The 15441-nt window shown below is 44.4% G+C and overlaps 1 protein-coding gene across 1 annotated transcript in view; it reads right to left on the bottom strand.

The window, feature by feature from the left end:
• Positions 1-15206, bottom strand: part of GABRG3 (gamma-aminobutyric acid type A receptor subunit gamma3) — a 558654-nt gene extending 543448 nt beyond the window's left edge. The window contains exons 1-2 of the mRNA XM_023190437.2: positions 14997-15206; positions 8810-8958 (exon numbers count right to left, since the gene is read on the bottom strand). Of these exons, the coding sequence (XP_023046205.1) occupies positions 8810-8958; positions 14997-15049 (202 nt within the window). The 5' untranslated portion in view covers positions 15050-15206. The remainder of the gene's footprint in view (positions 1-8809; positions 8959-14996) is intronic.
• Positions 15207-15441: the final 235 nt, after the last annotated feature.

Genomic DNA, 15441 nt, shown 5'->3' with positions numbered 1-15441 from the left:
GCTGGCTAATCCAGACCTCTCGGAGGTGGCCCACCTGTGACCGGTGCTCCTTCAGCTTCCAGCCTAGAGTTCTATGGCAACTCAACTGTGCTTATAATTTTTCACTGAAAGACATCAAGGAGCTGCATAAAAAGGCTCGTTTAAAAATTATACTTCAAGGCCCACACTTTATTGCTTTTAGTTGTTTTAAAACCTAGTATCTGCAACAAAACTAACTCCTGACCTATCTGGGGGACGCAGCCCCACTCTTCGGCCATTTCTGTTTTCCCTTCCTCCTCCAGGAATGGGCAGGTATTCCTCTCGCACTGCCCAGCAGGGAGTTGTCTGCATCACCGCAGCTATCCTGAGTCAGGGCCCAGTGTCATGTCCAGCCTGGAAAGCTGGAAGCAAGCAAGCCCTGGCGGCATTTTCCTCCAGTGCTCCTGCCCAGGTTGGGTGTGTGGGCAGCCACAGCAGAGGAGGAGGCTGGGGTCTCCTGCCATGGGCTGCAGCCATAACACACCTCACCTCCTCACCATGCAACCAGCTTCAGCACATACTGAATATTCTGATGCCATATTTAGCAGAAGTTTCAACTGAACTGGGAAAATGCATTTTAGAAAAGCCTGGAACAGAAGTTCAGATATGCGAACACCCGAGGAAGCCGTCTAGTCATTGATACAGCCAAGAGAAGATGATTCAGATGTTTTGCCTGGATTCAGTGAACCCATCGGTCAGCATCGCCCAGGACTCCACAAAGTGTCTGTTCACCTTTAAAAGCCAACAGGTAACCTTTTATTTTTCTCGGCACGACCATATTTGGCACAGATTGATTGCCCACATACTGGGGATGGAATCTGTATTCTCTAATCATCTGTTTTCAGGAGAGTGGTTCAACTTTCTTGAAACCCCGAAGGAAGTGAAATTCACTTAGGTCATTTCTCTTCCTTTTCGCGATTTTCTTATTAAAAGGTTTATCCTCCACCAGCCTTTCCCAGCTCACATGACAAGATCTGTTCCGAGATAAATGATACCCTACATCACCCTGAACCAGCTAAGGACAGGACTGAAGCATTACTTAAAGTGATGGATAAAGAAGGGGAACTAAAACAGATACATCCACAGTTTAGAAGTTAGTTGAGAAGAAATAATGCCTAGGGGAGTAGTCATTATTTTTAAAACATAATGATCAGAATTCAGATGATGAAAACTAATTAGAGGATTCCATGCAGATTTGTTACTTCCACGCAACATGAACGAACGAGTCTATTAAATCCCATCTATTTGTTGTTAAAAACAACAGTGATGCACAATTGTTTCCTGATGACGGATCGCTGTGCAGGAGTTGGACCACGTATGTTGGGAGATGCCAACATACATGGATGCCTCCACAGTTAGGAATTGGAGACTGCACCCTAGGGGGAAAAAAAGACCAGTCCTCAGCTGTACACTGTGGAAAGTACACAACAATGTTGTAGAAACTGTTCACGGTCACACGACACCACACTATCCTCGACAGTCCTTCAAAACGTTATTATCCTCGTTTCAAAGATGAAAACACTGATGCTAGGAGAAACTCAGCACCGCAGTGGGGAGGTGGGGAAGGGACACGAAATGAGGGAGGGCTTCCTGTAGGGGGCGACAACGAGGCTCGAAGACAGGCATGGTATGAGCTCAACACAGACGGGGCAGGGGCGGGGGAGAGCGGGGAATGGGCCAGAACGGGCCAGGACAGCAGCAAAATCAAGGGTCCAGAGGGACAAAACAGGAGGTCCAGTGTCCCTGAAGTACTGGGCACGTGATTCACAGAGTCAGGAAATGGTAGTGAAGAAGCAGAAAAGAAACAGATAATAGTTTGAGGCTTGAGGCTTGTCTCTTTATGTCTTTTTAAAATTATTTTCCTTTTAGAGACAGGTTCGTGCACCATCTCCCAGGCTAGAGTGCAGTGGTGCAGTCATAGCTCACTGCAGCCTTGAACTCCTGGACTCAAGCCATGCTCCTGCCTCAGCCTCCCAAGTAGCTGGGACCACAGGCGTGTGTCACCACACCTGGCTAATTTTTTTTTTTTCTTTTTCTTTCGTTCTTTCTTTTTTTTTTTTTTTTTTCTTGTAGGGACAAGGTCTCTATGTTGATCAGGCTGGTCTCAAACTCCTGGGCTCAAGTAATCTTCCTGCCTCAGCCTTCCATCTTTATGTCATTGTAAGGGGCTTGGTCTTTATCTGAGAAGCAAAGTGCAACTTCAAGAGTTTCAAATTAAAGAGGTTAATTTAGACGGAAGTGGGAGTGCCCCTATCTACTCCTAAGTGCTATCTGGAGAGTCCCCTTCCCTTGTCTCTCGCCATCAGAAGAACGCGGATGTGGAGAGCCTCTGGGGGCTCCCAAGGTGTGCCAGAGATGGGATGTAAAGGAGGTGAGCGATGAGCTGGCCTCTCCCACGAATTAATAGTGAATCCATGTACAGCATGTTATGTACATATGAGTTCACTGCACCTTGACGAGGGATGAGAAGGCCTGATGGTTACAGCAAATGAAATTGGCTAGACTGGGAAAAAAAGAAAGTCATGAGAAAAGAAAAGGGATTCAGACGTTTATAGGAAGTTCTCTTTTAAAGCAGAGCCCTTCTGAGCCGTGAAAGAAAATGGTTTCTAATTCAGCATCTTTTACGAGGAGAGCTGTTCTTGGGCAGTGACTCTGTTCTCTGATTGAATATCATCAAGGTGCTGGGTTCTGCCAATCAGTTGTGATATTAGCATTTAAATGAGACAGGAAGACAAGTCGTAATTTGTCCCAGTGATCATGGGTGCTTTCATCAGCCCCTCTGCTGCCCCAAGCACCGGACAGTGTTCACTGTGGAACGTTAAAGTCACGAAACCAAAGAGGAGCATCCTGCCTCCTGACTTTATGTTTAGTTGTATGTTAAAAATCTTTCCACTCACAAAGCACAGAGCATGTTCTCACCTGTGATGATGACTTGTGAGGACTAAATGACAGGATGCTTTAGGGGAGTTGCCTTCTTTGAAATGAACACTTGGTGTATACATACGTTGTTTTATTTGGGAAATTCACAATTCCTTGTGTACACAATGGAAAAATAAAATCTCTAGGACTGTGAATTTCGCTTGCCTGTTGCACATGGCAGCACCTTAGTATATCTTCTCGCAAGTGCTGCGTTGCCGGGGTGTGAGGAGTATTTTTGAATAGGCTTGCCTTGAGTTTTCTACAAATAGTGCAATGGTCAAATCATCTTGCTGTAGAGCCAGAGAGATCTGGGTTGGAAGCCGAGCTCACCCACTGTCTCCCCATTTGCAATTTTCTACCTCAGGGGACCCATGGGGTGTCCAGTGATACCATGAGGAAGATGCTTCCCTGTAGCCTACCACAGGATACACGAACTTCCAACTGGACTTAGCTTATCCAGAGGGGCAAGGAACCAGTCTTGTGTATCTTTGCTCTCTGACTGAGCAGCGTCTGACAATCAAGGAGGAAACTGCTAACATATTCTAAAGCATCTCTTTCCATACAAATGCAGAATTGCCACACACTCTTCACACTGGAAAGATTTTCTATCTAATTAGGATGCAAACACCATGATGACAATTGAATTTGTGAACTTGTGCAATGGGAATTTAGATATATCACTCACTGAAGAAATATTTTAAAGCTGGAAGGAAAGTTAAGAGTCATTTTAGTCCCTCTCCTTCATTGCATAGGAGAGGCGACTGAGGCATGAAAGAAGACATTTCTCCAACACTGCACTGGACACGCATCTTCACAGTCTCCCACACGACACATATGGATTTTGAAATTCTATGGCTATTGGAACCAGCATAGTTCTAGGTCCTGCTACAGACATGCTGGAGTCGTGGGCTTGGAAAAATGGAGGGATAGTGTGCCTGGGCAGTGTGAGCACCAGCAAGCTGTCAGGCAGTGGAGCCTCCCGGAAGAGAAGCAGCAAGCCACGGTCAGGCACATCCCACCGATGGTGGGTCTGCTGCAATCCCCCCTCCCCTTACGGTCACCACAAGGCCTGTGAGTGCCTGTACCAGCAACTGTATGTGCCACTTCCCTCCTGGCCAAATATACCACTCCTCTCTTGGGTCAGAATCTACTTTTTGATCTATCGATTGTCAATCTATTCAAATAATCCATAGAAAACTAGAGAGAAAACAGGCAAGGATATAGAACTGAACAACACATTCAGACAACAGGATCCAGTCCATCCATTGATGGCAGGATACACACTCTTTTCAAGGCCGTGGAGCATTTGCCAAGATAGAACATATCCTGGATGGCAAATCAAACATTAACACATTCAAAAGAATTAAACTCATGGAGTATATTCTCTGATCATAGTGGAATCAGGCTAGAAATCCATAACATACAATAGGAATATGTCCAAGTACTTGGAAACTAAAAACACACTTCTCTTTATTGTACAGAAATGTTCACAGCAGTTTTATTCACAAAAGTCAAAATTTGGAAACAATTCCATTTCAAAACCTAGAACACAATGATCGAACTCTCTCTTCAAGAGTAAAATTTGGGAATGTTTTTCAGTTGAAAAATCACGTCCTCATTGGGATGAAAGTTCTCTACGAGACCAAGTTTTTTTTTTGTTTTTTTTTTTTAACTTTTATTTTAACTTCAGGGGTACATGTGCAGGTTTCTTGTATAGATAAACTCATGTCATGGAGGTTTGTTGTACACATTATTTCATCACTCAGGTAATTAGCCAAGTACCCATTAGTTATATTTCCTGATCCTTTCCCTCCTCCCATCCTCCACCCTCAAATAGGCCCCAGTGTCTGCTGTTCCCCTACGAAACAGGCTTCTAAATAATTCATGAGTTAAAGCAAAAAATTTCAAGGGAAATTAAAAAACACATTGAACTGAATGAAAATGAAAATATGACATACCAAATTCATGGGATGAGGTTAAAGAATTACAGAAAGGAAAAGTTCCTTACATAAGAAAATAATAGTCTCAAATCAAAGAATCTAAGTTCTACTTCAAAAAGAAGAAAACCAAAATAAGCCCAAAGGAAGAAAAATAAAGGAAATAATAAGTATAAAAGCAAAATTGATGTCATTGGGAACAAAAATAACGGAAGTACCACCACACAAAAAGTTGGTTCTTTAAAAAGGTCAATAAGGCCGGGCGCGGTGGCTCAAGCCAGTAATCCCAGCACTTTGGGAGGCCAAGATGGGCGGATCACGAGGTCAGGAGATGGAGACCATCCTGGCTAACACGGTGAAACCCCGTCTCTACTAAAAAAAAAAAATACAAAAAACTAGCTGGGCGAGGTGGCGGCGCCTGTAGTCCCAGCTACTCAGGAGGCTGAGGCAGGAGAATGGCGGGAACCCGGGAGGCGGGGCTTGCAGTGAGCTGAGATCCAGCCACTGCACTCCAGCCTGGGCGACAGAGCGAGACTCCGTCTCAAAAAAAAAGGTCAATAAAATAAACCTCTAGCAAGACTGACAAAAAGAGGAAGTCCTACAGACATCATAAAAGATGATGCGGGAATATCATGAACAATGCTAAACACATAAGTTTGACAACTTAAAAGAAATGGATCAATTTCTTGAAAAAACCACCACAACTTTAATATGAAAGTGATCATTTGAATAGACTAATTAAGGAAATGAAAAAACTCCCAGAGAAGAAATCTCCTGGCCCAGAGGGTATCACTGGAGAATTTTATCAAACATTTAAAGAATCAACACAAACCCTTATATAATCTCTTCTAGAAAACAGAAGACGAGGGAGTACTTCCCAACCCATTGTATAAAGCTCCTATTACCCAAGACTGAAAATAGTCCCTTAAACATGGAAATGCAAAAAGCCTTAACAAAATATTAGCAAATAGAATTCAGCAATATACAAAAGGAGGTTTTTAAAAGAGTTTTTTTTTTTTGAGACAGAGTCTCGCTCTGTTGCCCAGGCTGGAGGGCAGTGGCCGGATCTCGGCTCACTGCGAGCTCTGCCTCCCAGGTTCACACCATTCTCCTGCCTCAGCCTCCCGAGTAGCTGGGACTACAGGCGCCTGCCACCTCGCCCAGCTAGTTCTTTGTATTTTTTCCAGCTAGTTCTTTGTATTTTTTAGTAGAGACGGGGTTTCACCGTGGTAGCCAGGATGGTCTCGATCTCCTGACCTCGTGATCCGCCCGTCTCAGCCTCCCAAAGTGCTGGGATTAAAGGCTTGAGCCACTGCGCCCGGCCTTAAAAGGGTATTATTAAACACCATGACTAAGTGGGATTTACTCCAGGGATGCCACACTGATTCAATATTTGAAAATCAATTAATATAATCCACCGTATTGACAGACTGAAGAAATAATCATATAATCATACCAACTGATGCAGTAAAAGGAAGCCTTTGGTGAAATTCAAGGCCCATTCATGATTTTTTAAGTATCATGAAACTTTTTTTTAATGTATCAGAAAACTAGAAATAGACAGAACTTTCTCAACTGGATAAAGAACATGTACAAAATACCGCCAGCTAATCTCACACTTTATGGGAAAAGACTGAAGGCTTTGCCCCAAGATCTGGAACAAGACAGAGGTGTCCATTCACACCACTGCTGTTCAACATAGTGCTGGGCGTTCTAGCCAGTGCAACAGGCAAGAAAAAATAAATAAAAGATACCCAGACTGGAGAGCAAGAATGAACACTCTCCCTATTTGCAGATGACAATGATGGTGTACATAGAAAATGCCAAGGAACCTACCAACACAAAAACAAAAAAAAGTCCCAAACTTCTATTACTAATAAGTTCAGCAAGTCAGAGAACACATCAACATACCAAAATCAAGTGTATTTACTATACTAGCAATTAACACAGGCAAAATGAAATGTGAAAATACAGTACTATTCACGATCACTGCAAAAAACAATACTTTGTCATAAATTAACAAAATACATTCAGGACATAGCTCTTGAAAACTAGAAACCACTGATATAATGATATAAGTACATAAAGAAGATCTAAATAATGAAAAGACCTATCATATGCATGGATTGGAAGATGCAACATAGTAGAGATGCCAGTTCTTTCCGGATTGATATCTACACTTAACAAACTCCTACCAAATCCCAGCAGGAATTTTCTGTAGTTACAGAAAAAATTACTCTAAAATTTATATCGAAAAGCATATGAACTATAAGAAGTTAAGATGAGTTAATGTTGAAAAGGAGGAATAAAGAGGTTGAATTACTTGAGAAAATTTGAAGACATAATACAGCTATGGTAATAAAAAATGTGGGTATAGACAGAGTGACAGACACACAGATAAAACAGAACGAAACAGAGAACCAGAAATAACCCACACCAGTCAAGTCAGCTGATTTTTGACAACTTCATAAAAGCAATTCAGTCAAGGAAGGATAGTCTCTCCAACAAATGGTGCTGGAGTAATTGGGCATCCATGGAGGGTGGGGGAAAATAAATTAGATCTAAATCTTACATTTTGATTTTATATAAAAATCAAAACAGTTAACAAATTAAAATGTAAAGGATGAAATTATAAAACTTTCAGAAGAACACAAAGGAGAAAATCTTCAAGAGCTAGGGCTTCATACAGAATTCTTAGACAATACTCTAAAAGCATGCTCCATAAAAGAAAAATCAATAAAATTGGATTTCATCAATATTAAAAACTTTTCCTCTGTGAAAGATGCTATTAAAAGGATTAAAAGCAAGCTATGGATTTGACATAAAGGATCATACCTAGGATATATAGAGAACTCTCAATCTCAGTAGTAAAAAAACAAAATAAGACCAAATAATCCAATTTTTAAAAGGGCAAATAAGATGAAGAGACAATTCAATGAGAAGGATATACTGATGGCAAAAAAATAAATAAAAGAGGAGTTCAGTATCACTAACAATTAGGGAAATGCAAATTAAACAACAATGAGATATCAACCTATTAAATATATACCTATTAGAACAGCTAACATAAAAAATCGTGGAAATACTAGTTGCTGGTGAGGACACAAAGAAAGTGGATCTCTCAGATATTGCTGGTGGAAACGAAAAATAGTGTATCCGCTTTGGAAAAGCGTTTGACGGTGCCTTAAGCAATTAAACATACTTCTGCCATACAACCCAGCAATCGTACTCCTGGGCATTTATCCCAGAAAATACAATCTTATGCTCACATAGAAACCTGTATACAAATGTGCTCAGTCATTTTATTTGCAATAGACAAAAACAGGAAACAATCAAAATGTTCCCCAATAGATGAATGGCTAAAGAAGCTGTGATACACTCATACCACGAACAAATATTCCGCAGTAAAAAAGAACAAACTACTGACATGTGAAACAACTTGAATGAATCTCAGAATCATTTTGCTGAAAAAAAAAAAAAAAGCCAGTCTCAAAAGGCCAATGATTCCATATATGTAACATTCTCAAAGTGACAAAAAGTAAATAAATAAAAAGTAAATAAAGAACAAATTGAACAAATTTGAGGCTGACAATGGTTAGAAATTGGGGGGAAGGAAGCAGATGTGACAGTAAAGGGATAGCAAGGGGAACACAAGATCCACTTTCGCTTGACGAGGAGTTCTGTACCTTGATTTCAAGGACCGTCACATAAGCCTACATGGGGTAAAATGACACAGAGCCATGCTCCTGCATGGCACCAACGTCAGTTTCCTGGTTTGGTATCCCACTAAGTTATCTATTGTGTGACAAGTACAGGAGACCTTCCTGTACTGTCTTTGCCATCCTCTTGGAATTTACAATTACTCAAAAGTAAAACCTTTAAAACCTATCACTACAGAATATTTTTCTATCAGAATAACAAGAAACAACACTCACTTCCAATATCCGGCCTCAGCTTTTTATCATATTCTCTTAGCAGCTTGTTGAGAATAAGAGTCACATCAGTGTCTTGGGATTTTGGAGCCAAGACCCACTTTTGGTTTGATGATGAATCTTCATATTCATCCTCTTCCACCTCTCTGGACCTGGAGTTATAGCACAAAAATGCGACAAGTAAGTGGCAGCAGTGGCTCTAGGAGGAGCCTAAGTTTGTCCTATCCAAGTACCATGAAAGGGGTAGAAAGTCCCCAGTACCCACAGCCCAACCACACACGTGAAACCCTGAAAGTTTTTTTTAAAAAAGAAAGAAACACAAAATAGGAATGATTCCATAGGAAGAATGCTACTGCTATTAACAAGGTATGTTTTCATTAAATGTCACAAGACCATCCCCCTTGCCCGTTAAACTACAGACAACGTAGCAGGTAAACAATACCAGTGGGCTAACCAGCAGGCAACACGACCCCTGAATCCACCCCGAGAGACTGGGAAGGCCAAGGCACAAACCTTCTAGAGGTTTTCCATACAGTGATTGTATCACGTTGTTTCCACCCCTGACCACCAAGACCTCATTTTAGTTGAAGGTGAGATTAGCTTTTGCAGAGTGGACTCATTCAAAATAGTTGAGTCTGACTCTGTGCTTCTCTTGGAGGCGGGAATCTGGGAGTCCAGACACTTGGACATTGTGAGGGGGTCTGCTTTGCCGGCACTCAGGTTGGAAGCAAGGACAGAGATGTCTGCTAGTGACTAGTGAAGACCCTCTGGCAATCTGACACGCCTCAGTCAACACAAACCAATTCATCTTCTGCACAGCAGGCTAACACAGACATGAAAAACTAAGCTTTCGATTACATCTTCAACATTCTGACTTCTTAGTAAATGAGTCTCAGTGAACGCCTGGGCATCTCTGAGCTTGTTTTGTGCAGAGAGGAGCTGGACCGCCTCCTCTCCCGGGTGACACACACTGACAGGACTGCCTGAATGGAGAGGCCTCAGGATGACCAGCTAGTTTTACTTTTTAATTTTTTTATTTTTATTGTTTATTTTTTTGGTTCTGCAGTTTAGGTTTTTTTTAAAAAAAAAAGGTTTATAATTGACACACACTTGTACCTGACAAGCTGGTTTTCTCAATGAGTGAGGCCATCTCAACACTATAGTCATGTGGGCTTAGAGAGCAGTCTCTTTCTGCCTTAAAGCAGCATTTCCAAGCAGACTATCGTAGGCCCCAGCAAGAAAGCATGTGAAATAAACCAACCTTTTCCTTTCTAGTTTGTCAGTGTGCATGCTTTAGTAACTTTTTCTTCACAGAAGAGAATAATAAAAAGAACTGAAAACTGCACGGAGGCAGATTTGTCCTGACTGGATATGAACTCTTTTATGTTTAGCTTCCCAGATGGGAGCCAGAATGTTAGTGTCATGTCAGGACACTTGTGCTCTGGGATGTAAGTTTCTTGAACTTAATTCTGAGAATTGTCTAAATTATCTGTAATTAACAAGATGTTAATTAAAAAAATAAACTTTCACGTTCATTTTTGCTACTTAATTTAGGCCTTCATATATACACATATGCATACTTACGTAATACACACACGAGTCTTTTAAAGTGTGTTAACTATTAGCCATAATGTAGGCTAGAGTGTTGGCCAGATAGTCTAAACCTGGATGAACATGTACATAAGTGAGAGATCTTGACAATGAGTATACAATATATGTCTCAAAGAATGACTTCCCCACTTATGTTTTTCCTAGGCTGATCTTAAACTGTAATTCTATTTCTTGAGTACCTATTGGCTAGAAGGTTAAATTAAATCATCCATAGAAAACTATAAATTGCTGTTGATTTTTATGCACATTTGATATTCATGATCGATAGAAACTTTTAAATGTGGGGCACATATTCAGTAAGGAATATGTTGCATTTCATTATTTATAAAAGTGAACATTTACAAGTAATACTACAGAATTTTAAATGTTACTCTAAAATATTTCATGTCATCTGGCCGGGCATGGTGGTTCACGCCTCTAAACCCAACACTTTGGGAAGCTGAGGTGAGTGGGTCATCTGAGGTCAGGAGTTCAAGACCAGCCTGGCCAACAGCGTGCAACCTTGTCTCTACTAAAAATACAAAAAAGTAGCTGGGCATGGTGGCACATGCCTGTAGTCCTGGCTATTCCGGAGGCTGAGGCAGGAGAATTGCTTGAACCCAGGAGGCAGAGGTTGCAGTGAGCTGAGATAGTGCCATTGCACTCCAGCCTGGGCAACAGAGCAAGACTCTATCTCAAACAATAATAATAATAATAATAAATTTTCAAATAAAAATATTTCATGTCATCAGGAGTATTATCAGAAATGTTAATTTTATCATCTTGCAAAAAATTTTTTAAAACTTATAAAGAGCAGGTTGAAGCATTTAGATAGCTGGGAATCAAGCACTGCCCACAGGACGGGGCAAATCACTACAGAGCAAGGGCATCTGGGGCAGTGAGGAGAGGCTGGTAGCTCATCTCAGCAGAATCTGGCACAACATGCTCAGGACACTTGGCGATTCAGCCCAGGTGCCTTCCTCCCTCCTTCTGCTGTCTCTGTCTCTTCCCCTCTCTCTTCTTCGCCTCCCCTCCCATTCTCCTCCCCTCCTATCCCCACCACTACAGAGCCAGACCACAGACTCCACACCCCGTTATTGTCTATGGCCCTGATAGTCACATCCACACAAACCGAGCACAGTAACCAGCTTTTCTTTTTTTATTTATTTATTTATTTATTTATTTTATTTTATTTTTATTATACTTTAAGTTCTAGGGTACATGTGCATAACGTGCAGGTTACATATGTATACATGTGCCATGTTGGTGTGCTGCACCCATCAACTCGTCAGCACCCATCAATTCATCATTTATATCAGGTATAACTCCCCAGTGCAATCCCTCCCCCCTCCCCCCTCCCCATGATAGGCCCCAGTGTGTGATGTTCCCCTTCCCGAGTCCAAGTGAGCTCATTGTTCAGTTCCCGCCTATGAGTGAGAACATGCGGTGTTTGGTTTTCTCTTCTTGTGATAGTTTGCTAAGAATGATGGTTTCCAGCTGCATCCATGTCCCTAGAGGGAGTCTCCCTCTGTTGCCCGGGCTGGAGTGCAGTGGCCGGATCTCAGCTCACTGCAAGCTCCGCCTCCCGGGTTTACGCCATTCTCCTGCCTCAGCCTCCCGAGTAGCTGGGACTACAGGCGCCCGCCACCTCGCCCGGCTCGGGTTTTTTTTGTATTTTTTAGTAGAGACGGGGTTTCACTGTGTTAGCCAGGATGGTCTCGATCTCCTGACCTCATGATCCGCCCGTCTCGGCCTCCCAAAGTGCTGGGATTACAGGCTTGAGCCACCGCGCCCGGCCAGTAACCAGCTTTTCATCATTCTCTGTGTACGCAGCCTTCGTTTTTGAAAATTACTTCCAGCTACTTACAGGTATTCTAATAAGCCTAATTCTCCCTCTAGTGGTGATGAGAGGGTTTTCCTGAAATTGCAAGAGCTTCCTCCTTAGAGGCCAGTACAGGTGGCAGTGAGGGGGACCAAGAAAAAGAAAGCAGAAACGTTCTCTTCCACCCTTTCAGGAGGCATATCAGGGCCCCAGCTGTGTAACCGGGTTGGGCAGGCAGTGGGAAGAGTGAGGTCGAGATGCTCTAGGTCCCTGGGCTGTGAGCACCCTTCTCCCTCAAATCCTGAAAATAAAACAGAAGCCTCACATTGCTAGTGCCAGACCATCAGGCCCACAGGAAAATCCTTGCTTTGATGAAAACGAAATCTCATCTCAGAGGACCCATTAGAATGTGGAGAATATAGAAATATTTTCTTTCCCTAAATTCTAAGTGAATTATATACAGTCTTTATGAGCACTGTTACTTGCATTGTTGGATCCTGAACACCATTACTGCAATTAGCTTTTTCTTAAAAATAAATCAGTGATGTATTGTCATTGTAAAAATACAACCCTCCGATGTTATCTTCATGTCTTACACCTTTGCTTAAAGCAGAAGGACCAAGAAAAAGTCTGAAGTATTTTTAAACATGAAAAGGAGTTCCTAAACCTCAGAAAGCAGTTAAGGCATCACCAAGGTCTGAGTGGGAATCGGTGCGTTTTATGAAGCCCATGGGTGTCAAAATGGGGAGCCCCCCTTCTGGGGAGGTGCTGAGCCATCACCACAAAGCACAGACATCAGACCCTTATCCAAGGAACTCCCACAGCAGGAAGGAACTGAGAGTGCAAATGAGAAGCCCCTCCGAATTCAAAACAGTTTTGAAAGATGACACTGCACATCAGATTGTTTCACGTGTCTGTACAACCCATTCAGAGAACAAAGACACTCTCGGAGAAGAGGCATATAGCAATAAAGTTAGTATAAAATTGGGATTTTTTAACTGATCTGCAAGCTCTATTATGAAAGCTGGGAAACCAACCCAAATACAGAACAAATGAAAATCATTATGTCTGTCTTCGCAGAATGGAAGGATGAAGAATCCCAAGAGATTCTGCGTATATTTGGGAATCCCCAGTAACCGGACTGTTTTAAGGCAGAGGCTAAGGTATCTTCCTACTAAGCACATGCAGTAGTGAGGACGACAGTCTGTGTTTCTTTTAGAATGTTAAGAATCCAGAGATCTAAACAGTTGATTACCGAACCCGAAGGGCTGGTCACTCGTTTGAGTTGGTGGCAATAGAAAGGTGGCAGAGATGTGACTGCTGGCCTCAACGTTATGCCCGGTGCTGTCTACCTCCCTCTCTGCCTCTGAACAGACACAACCAGGAATAAGCAACCTCAGAAGGCATATTTCCATTTCTTTCACCAGCTGCCTCTTTAGATAGAAAGAAACTTCAGCTGAAAGGCCCAAGGAGTGCTCTGTCTCTTTGAAAGAGTTGCCGGTGAGTCACCGGTGGAGTCGGCTTCCACACTCAACTCAGCGAAGAGGAGCAGTGGCAAGGGGGAGGGCCCGGGCTTCCTTCCTCAGGGTAAGCACCTCTGCCCAGTTCAGCAGGAGACCTGGGGGCCTCTTGATGTTTAGTAGGATTTATTCATGTGTCTTCCTAATTCCTTGAGAGTTCACAAATATGAATGAAAAGGCCTGATGGTGGCCAGGCTTGTGCGCGCAAGGATGCCCTCTGATTCTCTGGCTCCCAGAGCCAGGAAATGGAGAAGCGTCAAAACAAGAGGGTTTAGGGGCTAGGGGCACGCTGAGCTGCCTAGGGTGGGGAAAGGGGAAGGCCAGACACTGCTCCGATTTTTAAATCACAGGGCAATCTGCAAGTTCTAGCCAGACATCCAGCCAGAGAGACAGAATTAAAGAAACTAAACCCAGAATCTCCAGTTGTGTTTACAGCAACAGGGTTTAACCCTTTGGGTCCCACAGTCTTCGTATCCTCATGCGCCCTCTTCGCCTCTTCTGGAGTGATTCTGAGCTCCCATAAGCTGGCTGGTGTTCTGGGAGGAAGGTTGCGGAATTTATGGTGAGATAATTTCTTACATTACCAGGCAGAAGCCTTATTATCCATTTCAACATGCGTGCTTTATGGGGGTGGGAGTGCGTGTGTTCCTGTGTGTGAAAGTGGCTGATCTGGAAGGTAGGTGTGTGTGTGTGTGTGTGTGTGTTTGCAGGACCTGGGCGGGGAGTCCTCTCAGACAAGCAGGGCTCTCTGCTGCCCACCTGGTCCCAATCCCCCGGCACCTGCCTCCAATGCATTAGCTCTTTCCAGCCAGGTCTAAACTGGGCAGTTAGAACCACGGTGCCCGGGTTCTTGGAAATTTCAGAGTGATGGAAATGACAGAGAATGTCAGCCAAAGTGTGTGTGTGTGTGAGCCCCTGAAACAGCTGAGGTGGGAATTAGGGGTCCGTAAGGAGCCAGAAATGGCCCCTGCCCCATGATCCTGGTTTTCAAAACCCCTTAAAATCACCAGATCCTAAAAGCCTCAGGAGACGAGCCATTCATCTGAGTCCCCACACTCCCGGCTGCAGAGGAGAAAGCAGACGACCGCGTCTAAGGGAGCTGGGACAGGTGAGGTGTGGGCCGACTTCCCCGTCCCCTCCCGGCCCGTGCCGCAGCCCAGCCGACGGCTGGCGCGCCAGGGACTCCGACAGACAGCGCCCCCCGCCGCCCTGTCGCCCAGCTCGGGGCCTCCGGGGATGCGGCCCCCGCGCCACTTACCGCGCGTGCAAGCCCGAGAACAGGCAGAGGAGGAGCAGCAGCTTCGGGGCCATGGTGCGGTGGAGCTCGGGGCGCAGGGTCCGGGGCCTCGGCCGGGCGCGGCTTCCTGCAGCGCAGACCTCGTCCCCGCCGGCCCTCTTTGCCCTGGCTTCCTCCGAGGCTGCTGGCGGCGGGCGGGACAGGAGTCTACTCCGGCGCTGGCCGCGCCCCCGCGGGGCGCACACGGGACGCACACGGGACGCCGGCCCTCCGCGGCGCGCCGCCCCCGCCCGCGCACTGGCGCCGGTCCGCGCAGCCGGGAGGGGGCGCAATGGGCGCCGGGGACCCCCTGGCGCGGCGCCGCCCACCCCGCCTGGAGCCGCGAGCGGGCGCGGGTGCCCAGGCCGGGGCTGTGAGCGCCGTGCGGTCGCCGCGCTGAGAGGCGGGGGCAGCCGGGCGGCCGTCC

The sequence above is a fragment of the Piliocolobus tephrosceles genome, chromosome 6 (genome assembly GCF_002776525.5).
Source record: "Piliocolobus tephrosceles isolate RC106 chromosome 6, ASM277652v3, whole genome shotgun sequence".
Taxonomy (NCBI): domain Eukaryota; kingdom Metazoa; phylum Chordata; class Mammalia; order Primates; family Cercopithecidae; genus Piliocolobus; species Piliocolobus tephrosceles.
This window is presented reverse-complemented; position numbering and strand designations above follow the sequence as displayed.